The sequence below is a fragment of the Perca flavescens genome, chromosome 4, assembly GCF_004354835.1.
Source record: "Perca flavescens isolate YP-PL-M2 chromosome 4, PFLA_1.0, whole genome shotgun sequence".
In the NCBI taxonomy this organism is placed as follows: Eukaryota; Metazoa; Chordata; class Actinopteri; order Perciformes; family Percidae; genus Perca; species Perca flavescens.
This window is the reverse complement of record NC_041334.1, coordinates 29,985,888-30,005,961: the sequence shown is the minus strand read 5'-3', so window position 1 is coordinate 30,005,961 and position 20,074 is coordinate 29,985,888. Positions and strand designations below refer to the sequence as shown.

The following is a 20,074-nucleotide window of genomic DNA, read 5'->3' as shown; positions in this document are numbered from 1 at the left end:
TCCACATTCATTTTCCAAACTAGGCATGTGTAACAGTATTCCTCTGTATAAAGAGCCGAAGTCACGCCCTTCTACTTCTGGTCCATGGGACATTAATTCGGAAAAAATATGAACGAGAGTCAATGGAGAGATAATAATTATATTTTGATCCAGTTTGAATTGAGCCATGGATTACAAATATGATGTTCGTCAATTTAAAACATTATTTTTCAACCAAAGAAAATCTCCGTTAGTTTTAACTGTTGAAGTATAAGACTGTGAAAATACGTAATTAGAAAGACTACAAACTTCAATGTCTCATGGATGACGTCTCGCTGAAGCTACGATGTCTGTGTGTATTGTACTGGGGATATAACGTTACTCAAATGAGCAGAGGATCTTGCTTGTTCTTTTGCTAATCTGCTGAAAACACTTAGATAACTTTACATGTGTTGTGGAACAGAGCTAAGCTAGCTAGCTAGCGAGCAAGCCGAGCATCAAGCTACGTGACGTAAATTGTGTGAGACGAGAGATGTAGTTCACTGAGCTTTTTTCCGAGTTAAGGTCCCATGAGGTCCACCGGAAGGGGCGGGACTTCGGCTCTCTATAGCATTAGTTTTGTTATTGACTTTTCATTTGTTTGTTCCCCAGACCTTTTCTCAGCGTATGCTGGATGCAGAAGTGGCAACCCAAACTATATTTTTGGCTTGTGACCCATTAAAATAAAACAATATCTACGTACGTATTCAGTATTTTACCAAAAAGAGACCAAATGAGAGAAATTAGGACCACATTGAAGCAAAAAACGAAAACCTTTCTATTTTCTCAGGCTTATGATAAGTTACTGTGCGTGTGTGTGTGTACATATCTCTGTCTGCAGGGTGGATGTGGAGTTCCTCCCTGTTCTTGTATAGGTGGTTGCTTTTTGTTGTATTTTCCCTTTTTTGTTATTGTTGCATTTTCTTGTATTTTAATTGTCTTCTGTGCATGTTACTTATTGCTGTAAGAATTGTAATGTAAAGAACGTTGAGTTTACTTGTAATGCAATGTGCGTAATTGCCTTGCCTTGCACCTGCCCTTTCTTTTTTTCTCCTTCTCTAACTCCCACCTGTCTGGACTGAAGAAAGATTAAATAAAAGATGAAAAAGGGAGCAGACATCTGATAGTAAAATCCCAGAGCATCTTTCATCCCTCCACACAGCATCGCAGCTAGCAGTCTCTGTAGATGAGATCATTCAATGCTCCGCTGTCTCTCTGCAGAGGAATAATGATCAAACACACGTGTCTCATACAGTACATTAACGCATTTACACGTCGGAGGATATTAGCATATGGAAAGATGTCACCTCATAAAACTTCTGACATATGCATGTGTAAATGCCATGGGAAGCAGTTAACACTGCATCTGCTGAAAAGCTTCATAAAAAGTTGGATCCATAACTCCCACATATGAAACTTGGCAGTTATGTTCAGATTTTTGGTGGGTATCGACAGTACTGCTTCTCTGAGATACTGTGCAACTACGGTACTGTGCTTTGCTACCATCATGCTACAACATCCTCTTTTTGTTGAGTGCAAATAGGAATCAAACAAATTTAAAGGTGCATAATGTAATACTGACAGCTAGCGTTTAAAATGGTTACTGCAGTCCAAATTCTAAATAATGGAGAGAGCCGGCCCCTCCTCCTCAGACTTTTTTGAGAACGCTGAACCCAATGTCCCACAATGTCAACGTAAGCTAGATGCTAGTCTCGCATTGCCAGACATTACTCCACAGCGCGGCGAAGTATGCTGGCTATGTTGAAAGTCATAAAAGCCCGTAGTCTCGTGGAGCTCTATACCCAGCTGACAGTCACCCTTTAACGGCTTAAAATTAGTGCAACGACTGCCAAAAAGACCACAACCTCGCGGCCCTGTGTACCGAACTGACAGCCACCCTTTGACAGCCTAAAATGACTGCAACAACTGCTAAAAGACGGCGACCTCATCTGAGCTTATGTGTAGATGAATAAAAATATTTGATGATTGGAGCCTCAGTTAAAGCCTCAGTTAAATCAGTTATTTTCTCCAGCAAAATATAAGGTCATAAAACATTGAACTGTCCTATCCCTGTTGTTTCATGAATGTATAGTAGCCTACAATACTGGGCCAGTAAACTGGAACCTTACTTTGGGAAGATTGTACCATTGTGACAGGTTTCATAATTGTACAATCTTCCCAAATAATAATCCCATTTCACTGGATTAACACAAATTGTGTATTGAGAATGCCAAATAAAATGCACATGATAGAGTAAAATACATGATCCTTTGTTAAAGAATAAATAAAAAGAAATAAATCAACTCAAATAATGAATGACGTATTGGTCTCTGACCAGTCTGCCCTTGTTAGAACCACTATAGAAATATACGTGTGTATAGCACTTTATATATTGCCCTTATCACGGATTTCATTTAAATACATTTGCAACTTTATGCAACCATTTCTAATCATCTCAACAACTACCATAATATATTCATCAAACTTCTAACAACAATATGAACAGCAGTGTTCATAAACACAATATAACAGCAACAATGACTGTAACATGACTAATTATAAAAAATAATGTTAAAATAATAACTACTTTAATGAACAGTGAAATGTACCTGTTGTATTTTAATGCAGACTAATACAATAAGGTAAAACCCTAGCTGCACAGAATACATCTCAATGGTAACTTAGGTGCCTCTGCTTTCAAACCGAGTCAAGGCTAAATTAAGCCAGAATACAACTGGGAAATCTCGGCTTAATCCACTATCTAGATTTTGTGTCAATATGAGCAATTGACAACAACACACAGGCCAAAACAAAAAAATACATTCTGTCTCGGAATGGAAATTTCAAGGGAGAAAATACTGGCTTCAGCATTGTTGTCAGAGAAGTTAAGTTGAAATACTTAACATGTTTCCTTAATATCTAATGACATATTATGTCATTAGATATAACACACACACACACACACACACACACACACACACACACACACACACACACACACACACACACACACACACACACACACACACACACACACACACACACACACACACACACACACACACACACACACACACACACACACACACACACACACACACACACATCTTTTGCTTGCATTTATGTGTTGGACTTCTGAACTCTGCAGCACACACCCACCCACACTTTTACAGTATCTGCAAACTTCACAATAAAATTGATGTCTGAACACCCCCATTCTCTCTCTCTTTTCCCTGTATCTCACACATAGTCTTTAACCATCTCCCCATCACAGGTATTTCCACCAAGTGGCCACCCACCTACCCAGACCTTGTGAACCACTAGAGGTTGCTATTGCTCATGTTTTATACTCTTTTGCAGTGTTCTAAATTCCACTTGCATATATAGCAGCATCCTCCAATGGGTTTGATATTACCCTAAAAACATTAAACTTTTCCATGGAAATTCCGCTGGATGTCTTTCCTTTTCGGTAGGATGTCCCGTAACCTTCCGCTTTCTTTGTGTTGGCATTTTAAACTCTGGTAGATTTATGAGGACTATGGTTAACTGCTCCTCAGATCTTTGCAGGGTAAATCCAGACAGCTAGCTAGTCTATCTGTCCAATCTGAGTTTTCTGTTGCACGATTTAAACAACTTTTGAATGTACATGTTCCAACAAACCAAGTTCCTTCCCGAGGCTATATTGCAGAGGCGTTGTTGCTCTATGCGCCGCTTAGCGCTGACCAAGACGATTGTGATTGGTTTAAAGAAATGCCAATTAACCAGAGCACGTTTTTCTCCCATCCCAGAATGCTGTGTGAACTCGCCAGACCCTCCTCCGCGGCGTTGTGAAGGAAGATCTGGCAATGCGAGACTAAATGGTTTGTGTAAGTGCTTTACTATACTTGAAGATGAATTGATTAAAACGTGTCTTTAATTATACAAATAAATTTGGTTTCGATTTGATCTGTTATCTGATATGGGCTTTATTCATTGCTAAATTTATTATTGGTCAATTGTAGACAGTAGGCCAGCATGCTATTACTGATAAGCTTGTTTTCATCAAACAATATTAAAAATTCCACATCAGGAGATCCGACTGTACTGATTGATTACCCAGCTCTCTATATGCACCAGATATTATCCTCAACAGTGGCACAAAGCACAGCAGGACTGTTTTTAATTGATTTTAAGGCCTTTATTCGACAGGACAGCTGAAGACATGAAAGGGGAGAGAGAGGGGGAACGACATGCAGCAAAGGGCTACAGGGCGGACTCAAACCCGGGCCTGCTGCGTTGAGGAGTAAACCTCTATATATGGGCGCCCACTCTACCAACTGAGCTATCCGGGTGCCCGGTGGTGAGGCTTTTAATAACATCTAAGACGGGAAGTAAAGTTTAACTCCATGTAAACACGAATATCATGAGATGCTGAGGGTTTGCAGACACGTTTGAACATCCTGAGGCCAGTTTTTGTTTGAACCATGAGCATGAGTGAATAAGTTTTGCTATAATGCAGTAAATTGTAACATAATGTAAAACATAATGTAATCAGTGTGGTTTTACTGTACAGAACAAAAATTATGAATTGTTTTTTTCTGCTGTAAAGTATAGTAGCCCCTATATATATCATATAGTAATTTTTCATTTATACATCACATGAAAGTATTTCTGCCTCAAACAACATTCCTGTTTGAATGTGTGGCCCCGTGTTGACAGGAGGAAATGAGTCATATTTGCTAAAAATACATATCTTTAAAGTCAGAGTTAGCCTAAGGATGAGTAGTATTCCTGCAAAGGAGTGTAGTAACACAAACAAAAATGCTGAATTCCTAATATTTCGCTTTGGTCTCAGACCTGCAGCTCTTACGGCAGATCAAAACCCAACTCATTAGGGTTTCTGTTTGTGTTACAAGCTGTTTTTGAATCGCTGCATATCATGTGCTTTCATCATTCAGGAGAGACTTTGTTGCAAATATGCAAAGGTTTATTTGTGCATATGCATAATATGAAATGTACAGAGGCTTTGGAGATTAGATTCCATCGTTATAAAAATTATTTTAAAAGGGGCAGAAAAGCCAAGGCATATCCCCCCGATGGAGTCTAGACACTGGTCGTGGTGGTGGTTGGTGAAGGAGCCTGAAGACTGAAGGAGCCAACGGGAGCGGTCTGCCGGAGGAGGACCCAGGGTGCTGTGGGTGACGATGACTGGAGGTGGAAGGGGAGGAGGGGTGTTGCACGCTTTGCCTGAAATGACAACTGACAGCAGCAGACAGAAGAACAGAATTAAAGCAGGGATGCCATGCTGTGATTGGCTTGTGAAATTCATGGCCAATTCTGGTTGGTTTAACTGAAAAGTGAACGCCTCGAAACAGCTGATCAGTTTTAGGAAAAGAGAGAGGTGGATGAAGTTTAGAAGTCTTCCTGAAAGAATTTACGCTTAGCTTCATTAGTAGTTTTGCTGGAAATATCTGAATGCCTGAAGCAAGTTCTTCCATATCTAGGAGCAAAAGGTAACAAGAGTAAACTTAGCTGTAAACACAGAATTGTCAGATTAACTGTGAAAACAACCAACTGCTTGCTACTTTAGTGAAACGTGCTGTCATTAAAACGGAAGCAAAGCAGTTGTTGGGAAACACATAACAGCCAACTATTATGTAGTTATGTATGGGGAGCTGCCGCTAAAAAAATGTTTTTGAGAATTTTGAGAATTCTCTGTCCCATTGCAGTATTGCAAGTATTATGAGAAAAAATGCGACATGCCATATCAACATCTAATTGTAAAGAAAAATAATGCAGTTCTTGGTTGTATACTGTAATTCCACAACTACAACTACTACTTCTGTTTATTTGATTAAGACGATTGCATGCCAGTCATTCCTGAAAGAGGGTGGTGTTAGTACATGTGATAGTATTTAGTTTACACTGCAGCATTAGTAGTGAGTAAATTCTCTCTGCAGAACATAGAGGTTAGGTTTCCTCGCCATAACAAGCAAGCAAGCGCTCATTCTGATGATATCAAGCATCGACATCAAGCATCTAGTTATAACTAGAAGATTTCCTGTTACAAAAATGTTTCCCGGTGTTACAGCTCTGTGTTTCCATACTGATCCAACAAAAGCACGTCAGGTCTGTGGCCAGTCTCTGAACCATTGTCAATAATTAAAGGCTTGAATAGTGAAGGATTAGATCAGATTTCAACTGGGCTACATCTCTGCATGAAAACCCATCAGGGTGCTTGTGATAACATATTCTCTATAGTAGGAGGTGTAATCATGCTGAGACGCTCTGCATGTAGTATACTGTTTACAGTGAACTGCAGGATACTGTATGCAGAACTCTGTACATGAAGTAGCAGTCACATAATCCACATTTGTCCTTGTATAAAAACAAGCCATCAGTCTCTGAAACTGCAGTGTTTTCACTGGATGAAGATTACATACATATGTATGCAAGCACATTTTTCATTTTCATTCATTCATTCATTCATTTTTCATTTTTAAATTAAAAGTTAAAATATGTCAAAATTATGAGACATTAATCCATAGGCTAATACAAGTCAAAATGTTGATTTAGTATTTATAGTATCTCACAATTTTGATTTAGTATGTAAGTAATATCAAACGATATCATTACAATCACTAAATAATGATGAAAAAATGATGTTTAGGGGGAGATGTGTGCAGTGACTCAGAGGCCTAGAACCACTGTAGTAATTGCGACTCCGAATCCCAAATGAAGTGGGTAAGATTCATTTTGATTTAGTATATATATTTTGACTTACCATAAGTACTGTATGTTTCAGTCTTGTCATTTTTTTTTACTTTTTCCTATTGATTTTTCTTTTCATGGTGGAAAAGGGCTCTTATACTGTACTCAGGTACACACAAATACATTCCCCAACAGAGGAAACACTGATATGAATGGGCAAAACGTAACTTCAGTTAGAAGTGTTGGACAAAAATGAGACGATGAACGATCCATGTGGAGGCAAAGTCTCCCACCCGTCATCTTTGTTTGTTGCTTGCGTGTACTCCCTCAGCTGTACTAACACACCACCCCACTGCGGCGTTTTAGTAACGTGGTTATCAAAGCCCGTGAGCGTAGAGATAAAAAGGAAGCTTGTGATTAAGATAAATGTTGCAGAACAATCTATGCAATGATGCTGCAGTCTGAACAACTCCTGGGGCTGCTTGACCCAAATTCGGAGCTCCATTTTGTGTGACGGGTGAAAGGCATGCACACTGCGCACAGCGAGAACAGGGTCGGGCTGTGCATGAGATACACAGCTATATTTATTTAAAAGAGGTGACCTCCAACAACCTCTATCACCAGATGATCTATGAAGGCCAGTGTGGTCTCTGTGGAGTCTTGAACAAGGGCAGAGTTAATTTGTTTCAAGTGTTACACACAGATTATGTTAATATTTTTCTTTTCTATCATTCCAGATGAGCCTTTTTACAGTCTGTGTCATAATGTTTTAAATTGTGAATTAAAAATAGGTTTTGGGAGCACGGCATTTAAGCTAATTTAATACAATCCCCCTCCCCCCATTGTGGGACTGCAATCATGACAATCATAAATATTACATGTTTGGATTTGGTGTGCATCGTGTGTGTGTGTGTGTGTGTGTGCGTGTGTGTGTGTGTTTGTGTGTGTGTGTGTGTGGTGACCAGTGTTGGGGAGCAACGGAATATATGTAACGGCGTTACGTATTCAGAATACAAATTATGAGTAACTGTATTCCGTTACAGTTACAATTTAAATAGTTGGTATTTAGAATACAGTTACATTGTTAAAATCAATGGATTACATGACAATACTTCTCCGTTTCACGAGTTTATTCACTCTGAATAAATTAAGGCAACTTAATGCATTTTCCAGAAGCCCCGATATGAAATAGAAAAAAATAGCTATTTGCGTGATCAGTCACAATGGAGTCGGAACCGGCACGACAGAGCCAGGGCAGCAATAAGTTTCTATCTTGGAAATTCAAACAGCATTTCACATGAAAGAACGAACAGGGAGAATGAAATACAGCTAACTGTGCCGTGCAGCCTCTGCTTGCCAGCAACCAACCTCCTTTCAGTGTCCAAATTACTCCACCTCCAACCTGAAGAAGCATCTTAAAGTAAGTTATTTTTTTAATTAGCCAAGGGTAGTCGTCTGCTGTGGTTTTACTGGTCACCTTGCTATTTTAACATTGACGTGCGACTTTACATTCTCCTAGGTGCTGATTTACTAGCTCCAGAGCCGTTTAAAGACTATAGCCCCGTTTGACATGCTAACTAACGTTAGCTAAAATTAACTTGTGGTAGCTTAGACCGCGGTTAGATTTTTGTAGTAGGCTATGCAGTTCGGGACTACCAATACAATAATCTATCTGCTTGTTCAGGTACACATTCAGCTAGTTGGAAGAAAACGAACACACCATTATAGGCCTGTTTAGTAAGCTGGATGTGATAGCCGCATTCCTACACCTATAAAACGCAATTCAATGTGGAAGTAATCTTGAAGTAATCCAAGTATTCAGAATACGTTACTCAGATTGAGTAACATAACGGAATACGTTACAAATTACATTTGTGGGCATGTATTCTGTATTCTGTAACGAAATACGTTTTGAAAGTATCCTTCCCAACACTGGTGGTGACAGAAAGGTGTGTCAGAAGTTTAGTCAGTCAGTTTACGTATGGTGAAGTATTTTCAGTCTGGTATTAGTACTTTTACTCAAGTAAATTATCTGAATACTTCTTCCACCATTTGAAAAAAATGCCCTAGAAAGCAAAATATTCTTTTAACAACATTTAATATAAACATTTCTTTTTTTTTTTAGGTTTGCAGTCTATAAAGTGCAAATGAAAACACTTTACAGCTTCAGTGAATTTCGCTAATGTAAGCGCCGATGTAGAACTAAAGCTTCCCGACTGGTCTGCATATCAACTTAGCCTATCATGATTTGGGAATCTTGTTGTATTGTATTTTATTGGAGTTTCTTTTGTTTTCTATGGCAGCAAGGGTTGGCTGGTGAAACTAAGTGGGACACAACTACTAATTGAAATTCTGTTGCCAAATTAACGACAATGCAGCGTCTTTTTCCGCTGGGGAGGCCAATTAGAGCAAGATTTTTGGCTCCAGTTACAGCGTGTTCTGTGAGAGAAATGCTCTTTCCAAGGCTTTTCTTTGAAGCTCGTCTCTCAGCTCAGTTGTTTGTGTGCAGGTTTCAGATCTTTTCAGTATCCGATGGAGAAATCACAGCAAGCTGTTTTTTCTTTTTACTTTTTTTGTGTGTATGTCTGGAAGTTTGAAAGTCCACGACCAGTTCCTAATCCTCTGAGAAAAATATATGTGAATATCATATTTAAAGCTTTAATATATTGTTAGAAATAATGGGGTAGAAAGGTGACACAAGCTATTGTTTCAGAGGCCTAGCAGTAAGATGACACGGAGCTGTGTTTGTTGGATGTTTAGACAAAAGGCATCTGGACAAAGTAAGTTGACGTATTTTTGAAGTGGTAAAAGCCATTCATTTGATCCAGGAGGTCACATTTCCTACCTGTAGGCCTTTTAACTTACACAAAGACTGTAGTTTCACTGACTTTTCTGTTCAGGATTCTTCCATCTTCCATCAAGGAATCCCACCTGTTGGCCACAGACATTGATGTGTGTGAGTGTGTGTGTGTGTGTCTGTTGTTTTCTTTCTAGACTTGTGGAATATGTTGAGTCTCGGAGACTAAAGGTCACAACCTCTTAATAGTGTCCTATGGCCTGTCGGTTCAGCAGAGTGCTTTAACATGCCTTGGTCTTTATTTTAGGGCTTTTTCAATGATCTGAGCTGCTATTAGGCTTTTACAACTTGAGCATTGAGTATTCATAAAATACGAAGAGTGTTGCTTCTGTAATTAAGCTTTCACTCTTGTATGCCCCAGAATTATTATGTTTTAAACCTAACAAAGATAAAAACATGTAATTTTCATGAAAATAGTTTTTCCTTTGCAGAGGAGTGACATGTTTTGAACTGCAGTTTTAACTGCTTTCAATTCAAAAAATGTTTACCAATACAAAAGAAACTATAAAATACTATAAAATCTTTCTTAGAAATATAACTCACTGCAGTGTGTATTGTGCCTTATTTCTGAGGCAGTGGCTATATTAATCCTGGATTTTCTATTATTCCATTTTTTCCACTGTTCAGCTGATGCTCTGTCACATTTCCCACATAAGAGTTTTTAATGTTTCCTAGAACGGAAAGCCTTACAATCCTGGGCAAACACAGGCACAGACAGACAGGTGTGTATGTAAACCCATCACAAAACGAGAACATGGACAGTTGTTTCGAAACTAGATGTGTGTGTTGTTTTTTCTTTTACATTTTAGAATTGTAGAAACAAATTGTTAAATCACTGTGTCAAGTCAAATTAAATTCAAATTCACAGAATGCATCTTATGTGCCCCAGTTAAGAGCACATCATTTTTGTGTGTGTGTGTGTGTGTGTGTGTGTGTGTGTGTGTGTGTGTGTGTGTGTGTGTGTATGTTTAAGGACAAGGTTCTTTGCTACTAATGTCCCTGTCAGGTTTATTGCTTACACAGCTGCACACTTGATGATCCTTTCTCACTCTGTCTCTCTCTTTTTGTCTCTCTCTCTCTCTCTCTCTCTCTCTCTCTCTCTCTCTCACACACACACACACACATACACGGTTGCTTTTTGCACACAATGCTTCAGACACACCCTATGTTGGACAACTTGTGTATATCACTTATCTTTGCAGGAAACCAGCTGTGTCTTTAACAATATGACACGCTGAATTCCACTTCTGTCCACCACCAGAGAAGTTGGAGCAAATCCCGATTTAAAGCCAGACACTATCTTATCAAACCTGGAGAATCTTTCTTTAAAGACATGTTTTGTGTGTGTGTGTGAACCCTGCATCACACAACTTTGCCAGCCAGATGTTTTCTGGTTTTGGGATAATGATACCTTACAAGGAGGCAGGTGAAGAGAGGGTCATAATGCCCGTAAGTCCACATGCCATCTGGATCAATTTATCCTCTCAGTGGAAATGACTGCCTTCACCTGGCATTAGGGAGAAAACACTTATCATTAGTCCTTGTTTGGTCCAGGCTTGTTTCAGTGGATCATCTTGTCCTTTTTAGGGAAGGCTGCTCCTGCACTTGACCTATATGTTTAAGTCTTTTTGATTTAGAGGCTTTGAAGTGAAGATATGATATGCAGATGCTAAACAAATCACTGAGAGCATTTACAGCCCTCTCTTTCTGTGGTCTTGTTGAGAGGCAGAGACTTCTCATATTACAGTGACAACACAATTGTGACAGTTGATGAAACATGACACCTAGTGGTCTCATATTTACACTGCCACTTCAGTGAAGGAGGGACAGGTTCGCTGATGTGTTTAGTGTGAGTGAATATGCCCAAGTACAATCATGTTCTATAGTGAAAATGAAGTTTTAATGTGTACCAGTTGTGATTTTGTCTCCGTCTCACTTTAGGGACTGTATGGAAATTATTAGTGGGGCTTTACAAAAAAAGGTCTTCCCATTAAACATTATTCATGTTTTCTTTAAACCCATCTTTTGAAAAAAAAAACAGCAACACCCTCTACACAACATGTCAAAATAATATTTAATCATGTACTCCAATTTAAACCTTATTATCTTAACGGAACGACTAATGTTCACCACCAATGTCATCAATAATAAAACCCTGACACAGAGACAGAACTGTTGTCTTCTGTATATTATGGCAAAGTGTCCCTTTATGAACCATAGTGCCTGTAAAAGTTGTCTTTTTAATGTAATGTAACTTTTTGTATAACAATCAGCTATACTGCAAAGAAAGGATTCAATTCAATATAAATTTAGCAAGATAATAAAATAAAAAAAAAAGTCCTCAAAGTCTCCTATTAATTTGTGTACAGTCCCTTAGCAATGGACAGTAAATCTTGATCCTGTTGTGCATTGGGTTGGTCCTGCAGAATGTCAACCCACCGCTGTGTGGTGTGCCTTTATGGTTATCTAAAACATCTGCTGCACCCACAACCACAACCCAGAGAAAGCGAGGGAAGCAAGCACAGCTGGGACTTAGAGAAACCTAAAGCAACTACTGTAAACACAGTTTTACGTAAGCAGACACGCCTAAACAAAATAGGAGTAGTATCAAAGTAGTCAAGATGAGGGAAACATGGAGAGAATGGGATTGTCTCACCCAGTGAAATAAAATGATTTGGGTATTTGGTTTTGGAGTAGCTACAAAGAGATCAAAATGACAAGAGAGAGACTGAAAAACAAGGGGAAAAAGTAATGAGGCATAAGTGAGTTTTTCATGCTCAGTGCCTCAGTAAAGGATTATGAAATTTGTCCAGTTCAAGTTCCAGTTATCAAATGATAAATCAGACATATTAGCTCCACTCAGAGGCAGCCACCTCCCAACAGCTGCTTCTAGACTGCTTACTGTAAAAACAAAACAAAAAAAAGAAGAAAAAACTGCAAGAGGGTGAGAAGAGCGGAAGACAAAAGAGCCAAAACCACTGAGTTCAGTTGGGATAAGAATAAAGCAGAGTGTGAGAAAAAAGAGAGGAAAGTGTCAGGAGGAATTAATGCAAGAAGACAAGACATGTTTAGGGGAAAATGGAGTAGAAAAGGAAATAGCTGACACAGACGAGTGCTGAGAGATCTGTGTCAGGGAAGGTAAAGCAGTTAGAGGCGGTCAGAGAGAAACGATCCCAGGAGACGCTGAGGAGACAGATGATGAGACAGATACTGGAAAAGAGAAGGGAAAAAGAGGGGTGGGTATAGTCAACATATCCAATTTACACAGACTTGTGGTGACTCAGTGGTATTTTAATAAAGCTCACAAATTACTGTCTCATTGTCTCGGACTTTCCCAACAAAATTAACACTCCTGTTTACTCGCATGTCAAGCTCTGTAAATAACACCATACATCTGTTGTTGATATTGGGCTCTATGCATCCCACTTCATCTGAAAATTGGCCTTTTTAAATAAAGCTTTTGGCTGTCTCCTGTTAACCGGTTTCCTCTGTTTATTAGTGGATCTAGTGAGAACCAAACATTACAATCTTTCAGTACTATATGTTTGCTGTGGACTGGTCATATGTTAGGAGAAGGATCGGTGAAGCATGAAGGTATCTCCTTCAAGCTTTGTTTCTCACACAAACACCTGTTGTCCTCCTTTTCACCTGAAACAACATTGTGTGTGTGTGCAGCAGTCTATCTCTGAGTCAGCGTTGTGTTTGTGTCTCCCTGTTTCCCATGGCCCGGCAGCAGGCAATGTTTTCACATACCACTTTCCCAAAACACCATTGTATCTACAGCTTTGCTTACACAAACCAGTAGTGTTGAGGGTTAAACATTACGAACTGTCTTACAGTTTTTACGGATGTCTTAATGACTACTTCAGTCAGGTGACTTCCCTAAAAAGCTTCAGTATCAGCAAGAAAAATCCTTCATGTTTTTCAATCAGTTTTAGCCACGTAAGCACAATTGTAAGGTCAGTCGGTTACAACGTCGGTCAGTTTGTTGGTGCAACACATTGTTCCAGCATGAAATCTATTGACTAAGGGATTACCAGGAATTTGGTATATGAGCTGGACGATATGGAGAAAATCAAATATAACGATATTTTTGCGATATTGTAGTGTTAACTATTGGTGTTTTCACAAAATATTTACACAATGAGATTTTTGATAAATAATCATCAGTAATGTGGATATAATGACTAAGTTGGTATAACAGTCTGGTAAGTTCAGAAAATGACATCACTTTTCTCTAATGCAGCATTTAAAACCAGGAAAAGACAACACTTATGCCATATTATGATATTACGATATCGAAAATCCAAGACAATATCTAGTCTCATATCACGATATCAATATAATATCGATATATTGCCCAGCTCTATTTGGTACGGACATTCATGTTTTCTAGAAGATGAATCTCAATGACTTTGGTGATGCCCTGACTTCATCTAGTGCCACCAATATGTCAAAATGTCACAATTATCTTTAAAAATACCTCAACCAGTTGTGCTTTAGAGGGAGCCATGTTGGAGCCAAGCTATTTCTTTGTATTTACAGCATAATGCTGACCATGGCCATATCAACATGCTGACAGCATTGTGATATTCAATCGCTGTCAACATGTAAAAATGCTAATGACAGACATGTTAAAATGATATTTAAGCATTGAGATCAAACAATAGCCAAATACAGCTGGTGTTGACAAAGTACAGCATTCAGATCTCATATCATTCAGATCTCAGCCGCCTGGTTGTTGTCGGAGATTTTAAGAATGTTGTATCTGGTTTCACTTGTTAACAAACCACTCCGAATACATAACACAGCAAAGTATGCTTAATCAGGCTATTTAAATGGTATGATGGCATCATCCTCAGGTGAAATTGACAATGTCTGCCTCACTGGTGGTAACAATCCATCTACTTTTGCTTTCTGTTGTGTAATGAGCATTACATCCTCACGAGGCCGCTAGCGTGGCTCCAGACTGTCGCTCTTGTTTCATTTTGAGTAACTTGTTAGGAGAGAGGTAAACAAAAGTTTTGAGCCAAAGTCTCAAGCTTCCCATATTCTTGTGCCTCATCTTGCAGCTGTTTCTTTTTTTTTTCTCTCTTTTTTTTCTAACTTGTCTGCTGTTGTGAATTTAACACCTGCTTCCTACACTGGACCAGCACCCAGCAGTGGCCAGCTGAGGTTAAAGCCTCTCTCAGGAAAACACATCAGGACAGAACCAAAACATGTGGAACTTCTCGGTGGGTCTACCATGAGAGTTTCACATGATAATAATCAATACAGCATCTAAATCCTTTTTTTTTTTTTTTTTTTTTTTTTTTTTACTATGGAAACAAAAGTTTGCACATATTCCAGAGAGATTGGAAAGTCTTTGATTTGATTTTGGAAAACTGTATCTGGAGAAACAGTAATTGTTTCTTTTTGAAGCTCATTGTACAGTCCTCTATTACTATACTGTAAATTGATATGATATCACAAAACCACAAACACTTCGCATACAATTACCCACTTGAATGTCCAGGCAAAGCCTACATTAAGAATATGGAACAAATATGCTTTGTTCTTTCCAGCTATGGCAAAGATGTTTCTAGTTTGCATCACTCCTCTCCTGCAGAGCATGCATGGTCCATTAGTCCAAGCATTTGATGTACTAAGCTCTCACACACAGATGGATTCAGGCTATATTCTAGATTGCAGCTGAGTGGGAGTCATTGGCAAAGTGCATTGTTTTTCAAAAGGGATTGAAGTTCATATTGAGGATTTGCTATAAACAGGATTTTATGATGTAATGACATGAGGACAGTATCATCTGGGATGTGGATATCTGAGCTGCTGCACTACAGGCATCAACAGAGGATTATAATGAATCTTACTATACTAATAATACATATTAAAGCCTGTTGGTAGGACGGTTTGCTCATTTTTGCCATCATTTAGTAAATTCTACTAGTCATTACTTTTCTAAAATGAATGAGTAGCCATTTAAAAAAAAGACATTCTGTATTGTTATTTATGAACACGTAAGTCTTTTGTAAGAGTCTGTTGTCTTTTTTTGTATTTTGTAAGGAGCAAGATATCTTTGAAAAGTTAGACTAGCTACTACAAAAGGATTTATTTGTATCCCAGCGAGACCTTTCTCATTGTGTTAACATGTGATGTCTCATTATAAAATCTCAGTGGGAACAAAGCTGTTAAAGTGGGACAGATGGAAGGCAATTTAAGTGTTGCAAGCAGCTCTGTCCTGTCTTTCATTAGCCCTAAAAATGGAGCGTGATATGTAAAGCTTGATGGATTTGCAAAATGAACGTTTGGGAACATTTAATGTCACAATGTATCACTCGTCGGAACCTGAATGAACAATGAAAGACGAGCACACACACATATATGCACAGAGCCCCACTGACCCTGCTGTAATGTCCTTGAATGCACCTATTCTCCAGAAGACCCTTATTTTCTCTTTAGCGCCACACAGAAGTAACACACTACTCAGAACATGCCTTAAATCCTTGCTAAAAGACCCAGAAATACCTCAGACAAAAACACATCTGTGGTGTAGACAGATATAGACTGGGAAGAAGCCTGGACTTCTATCGCTTCTGTTAGCTGAAAGAACAACCAAATGTCTAAATCACAAGCCTGGGCCCCTAATCTTGACAGGCTGGGGTTAGGCAGGAAATGATGTCACAGTCACAGCAGCAGATCTCCAGACACTGATAAGGTCGCTCTCCCTGGGAACGTGAAACAAGGGAGAGACAGATAACCCCTTTGTCTTCTCTTTCCTCCTTTCATCTTGTCCCATCAAGACAAGAGTGATTACAGCCGAAAGCTATTCAGACATTCGTTACTGAGACAGTGCACTTCATAATAATGTCACTGAGACTTTCTGAAAGTGTTTGCGTCTGATCCAAGAGCAGGATATGAATTATCAATGCTGAGATTGCTCCTCTTCCCTTGTGTTAAATCCAAACAACCCGCGACACATAAAGTTAATGAATAGGTAACTGATCCAAGAAGTGATGTAGGGGGTAGACTGCCAAGAGGAGAGTTTGTGTTTTCCCATTCTTTAATGACGATATTAGTGTGCACACTCACTGTGAGTCATGTTTTACAAACTGTCAAGACTGTGGGCTGCTGTGTCTTAAGTATACATGGGAGGTTGTGTGGGCTCTGAAGGGGTCCTGCTCACTCGCCTTAGGGGTCTCCCACTCACTAAAAAGGAATTAGACACAGAGGGAGAAAGGGAGGACAGAGGGCTCATGGTCTCATCCCGCTGTGTTTGCGTGCAAGTGTCTGTAAATGCATGTGTTGATGTACTTGAGAAATTGCATTACATGTGCATGTTTATACGGTTGCTTAATGATCCTGTGTGGGTGTGTGCTTCCTGGCTTTAACGGTATCTCCAGACACCCGCGCGCTTTATCTCTGTGTACATCTCTTCGTCTAGTTTTGTCTGGTTCTCTCTGTGTGTACCTATTTGTGTTTATGTCTGTGTTTTTAAAAGGGCCCTATCAAATATCACCATTCACTGACTCTCAGAGCACATCGCAGCCTCCTCCACCCCGTCCACCGTCTCTCTGTTGGCTTAGATGGACAGCCCATCTGGTTTTCATGAAGGAGTGATCAAAACTGAGTGTCAGCCCGCTGCGGCCCGCTTTCATCCTCCCTGCCTCAGCTCCACGTCACGTTTCTGCTGGGGAGACAGCCTGGACTGGTCTGGACCTTGACAATGAGTGTAACAAAAAAAGAGATTGCCCCTATTTCTAATAAATCATAAAAGGTAGTAATTAATAGTTAATTTTAGCGTATCACACATATTTCGTATTGCTGAATACGTAATCGCAGGATAAGTAACAATAAATTGCCAAAGATATGTTTGAGGTCACTTAGAAACAATGACATCGCTACATAGTTTGTTCTCCTGTAAAATGTCACGCTCAGTACATCTTTGTCACAACTGAAATTTAAGGGATACTCCTATTTATGTGTTGTGTTTATGTTAAAAAACACTTATTGGCTGGTATATTGTTATTAACAGATTTTTTTTATGACTGCCTAATGTAACAGATGTTTTTAGTGTCTTTTAGGTCATTGTTTTAGGCAAAACTCTTTAGCATAATTTCTAGACAAAGTTAGCTGGCAGTTTTTCTGAAAAAATGCCCTGATTAGCAATAGACTGTAAAAATAATGGAGGAAGCTTCCAGGCCTGAAAAGTAAAGCCAATGCATTCTATTTCATTTCCAGCAGGGGTCAACTCCACTGGTTGCAAAGAGAAGTCCGTGTCTATAGAAGTCTATGTGGAAATGACCCTATTTCTTACTTGATTTATTAGCTTAATAGCTATTTCATAATGAGTTTATGGTCTCACAGTCTAGGCTATGTGATTGTACGCTAACTGCCCAGCACCAAGCGGAAAACAGACAAATGTAAACAGTAAAGCATTTAATAACTAAAGTGTCAGATATTATTCTTGAGAGTTGGTGGAGACCAAAAACAGAGCTTAGGACAAGTGAATATTTTATTTACAATTACAACTTTTTGCCAACACGTTTTCCATATCTACTTGAATTGTCCAAGTTGGTTAGCACCCTGAACAGCATCTCGCACCCCCTCTATGACAAGCTGGTTGAGAAGAGGAGCGTCTTTAAACAAAGACTTTTTTAATTCATTCAGTCAGTGGGCTGGGAGGCTGCTCAGGTCCTTTTGGACTCCGTCACTAACTTTAACTGGACTCACATTTACATTTATATTATCTGCAACTTTGGTAAAGTGCAATATATATCTTTTTGTACATATAATTTATAATAACCTCCATTTTGCACACCCAATGCACATCCAATCTTCACGTTGTTTGCATGCACATTAAAGGGCATACTGCACGCTGCACCTTATAATTGTGCAACATGCAGACTTTAAGGTGATATTCTATCAGTGTTGTGTTTACATCTTCTTTCTGTTGTAAAAAAAGCAGTCAGTGCACATTGAAATATTAATAATGGCATTGGTCTAAAAATTCAGTATTGATTAATTTCAGTCACAAATATCACTCTTAAGTAGACTGTTCATTGTTGAATCAGTATGAGCTAGCACATTTGGCTAACATCCTTTAAGTAGGCTACCCTCTTTTCAGTTTTTTTATAGTTATAATGAAGTCCTATATAATGAGAACTTAATAGATCTTTTCTCGTGGAAAGTTAAAGACACAAGTTATGGCCGACCCAAGTTGTGGCCCTTTGTCAAAAAAGTAAGAATGAGGTAAAGAAAGAATGATTGAAAAGGAGAAAAATAAACAAAAAGGAGAAATAGAGAATGGAATAGAGTACCACATTTCAAGAATGCCACCTACATATTTCTTTGGTTTAGGATGAAAGATAAATTAGCATGGCTTTCTTTCTGTGAAAAACATGTGAGGAATGCTCAAAAGACTGCAGTTTCTTCAGTGGGAAACCACAGATAGAGAGAGAGAGAGAAAGAGAGAGAGAGAGAGAGAGGCAGAGAGAGCTTTATGTTTCCAGCTGCAACTTCACCTGCTGAATAAAGAGAAACTTTTGATTTAAAGAAATATATTCTGCCGGTTCTCCTCGCACTGAAAATATGCATGGACTCTCATGTAATATCTGGAATTTGAACCAACAAACAGACAGGAATTGAGGCCAACTGTGAGCTGCTTGTCTAAACCACTTCACTCACACTTATTCTCAGACAGAAATAAACGATTGCCTGTCAATCTTTTTTCCTCAAGGAATTTCTCGGTGCTGAACTGTGCTTCTTAATAATAATAATAATAATAATAATAATAATAATAATAATAATAATGCATTTTATTTATAGGCGCCTTTCTAAACACTCAAGGTCACCTTCAAAAATCAGCAATAAAACACTCAATACATTAAACAAGCAATCAGAGAAACAAGCAATAAAATAACATGATAATACTATTAATAAAAGAATTAAAGAGAGTAAGCCTGTCTGAAAAGATGAGTTTTTAGGTGAGATTTGAAAGTGGTTATGGACGTGGAGTGTTGAATGTAGTGGGGCAGAGAGTTCCAGAGGTGGGGGGCTGAATGACTGAAAGCTCTAGACCCCATGGTGACCAGACGAGCAGGTGGGAGGATGAGCTGGATGGAGGAAGATGACCTGAGAGAACGGGTAGGTGTCTTAATATGGAGAAGCTCGGTGAGATACTGAGGGGCAAGATTGTTGATAGCTTTAAATGTAAGGAGGAGGATCTTGTAAATGATGCGGTATTTCATGGGGAGCCAATGAAGTTGCTGCAGGACAGGTGTTATGTGACTGATGGAGGGGGTTCTGGTAATGATGCGGGCAGCAGAGTTTTGGACTAGTTGTAGTTTATGGATGGATTTGTCAGGTAAACCATAGAGGAGAGAGTTGCAATAATCTAGTCGGGAGGTGACCAGGGTGTGAATCAGAATTTCCGCACTGTTGGGGGAGAGAGACGGGCGCAGGCGAGAGATGTTATGTAAATGGAAATATGCTGACAGAGTGATGTTATTGATA

The 20,074-nt window shown here is 39.0% G+C and overlaps 1 protein-coding gene across 2 annotated transcripts in view; it reads left to right on the top strand.

Annotated features, from left to right (window-relative positions):
* The first annotated feature begins 8,098 nt into the window (after positions 1-8,098).
* quob (quattro b) overlaps positions 8,099-20,074 on the top strand; it is a 43,391-nt gene continuing 31,415 nt past the window's right edge. Inside the window, exon 1 of one of the 2 annotated variants that reach the window (XM_028576055.1) lies at positions 8,099-8,128. Coding sequence is in view for 1 of the 2 variants with exons in the window: in XM_028576052.1 (XP_028431853.1) it covers positions 19,643-19,705 (63 nt within the window). In the remaining variant the exon portion in view is untranslated. Of the gene's footprint in view, positions 8,129-19,627; positions 19,706-20,074 lie in introns of those variants that run through there. The other variant, XM_028576052.1, reaches the window with a different exon arrangement.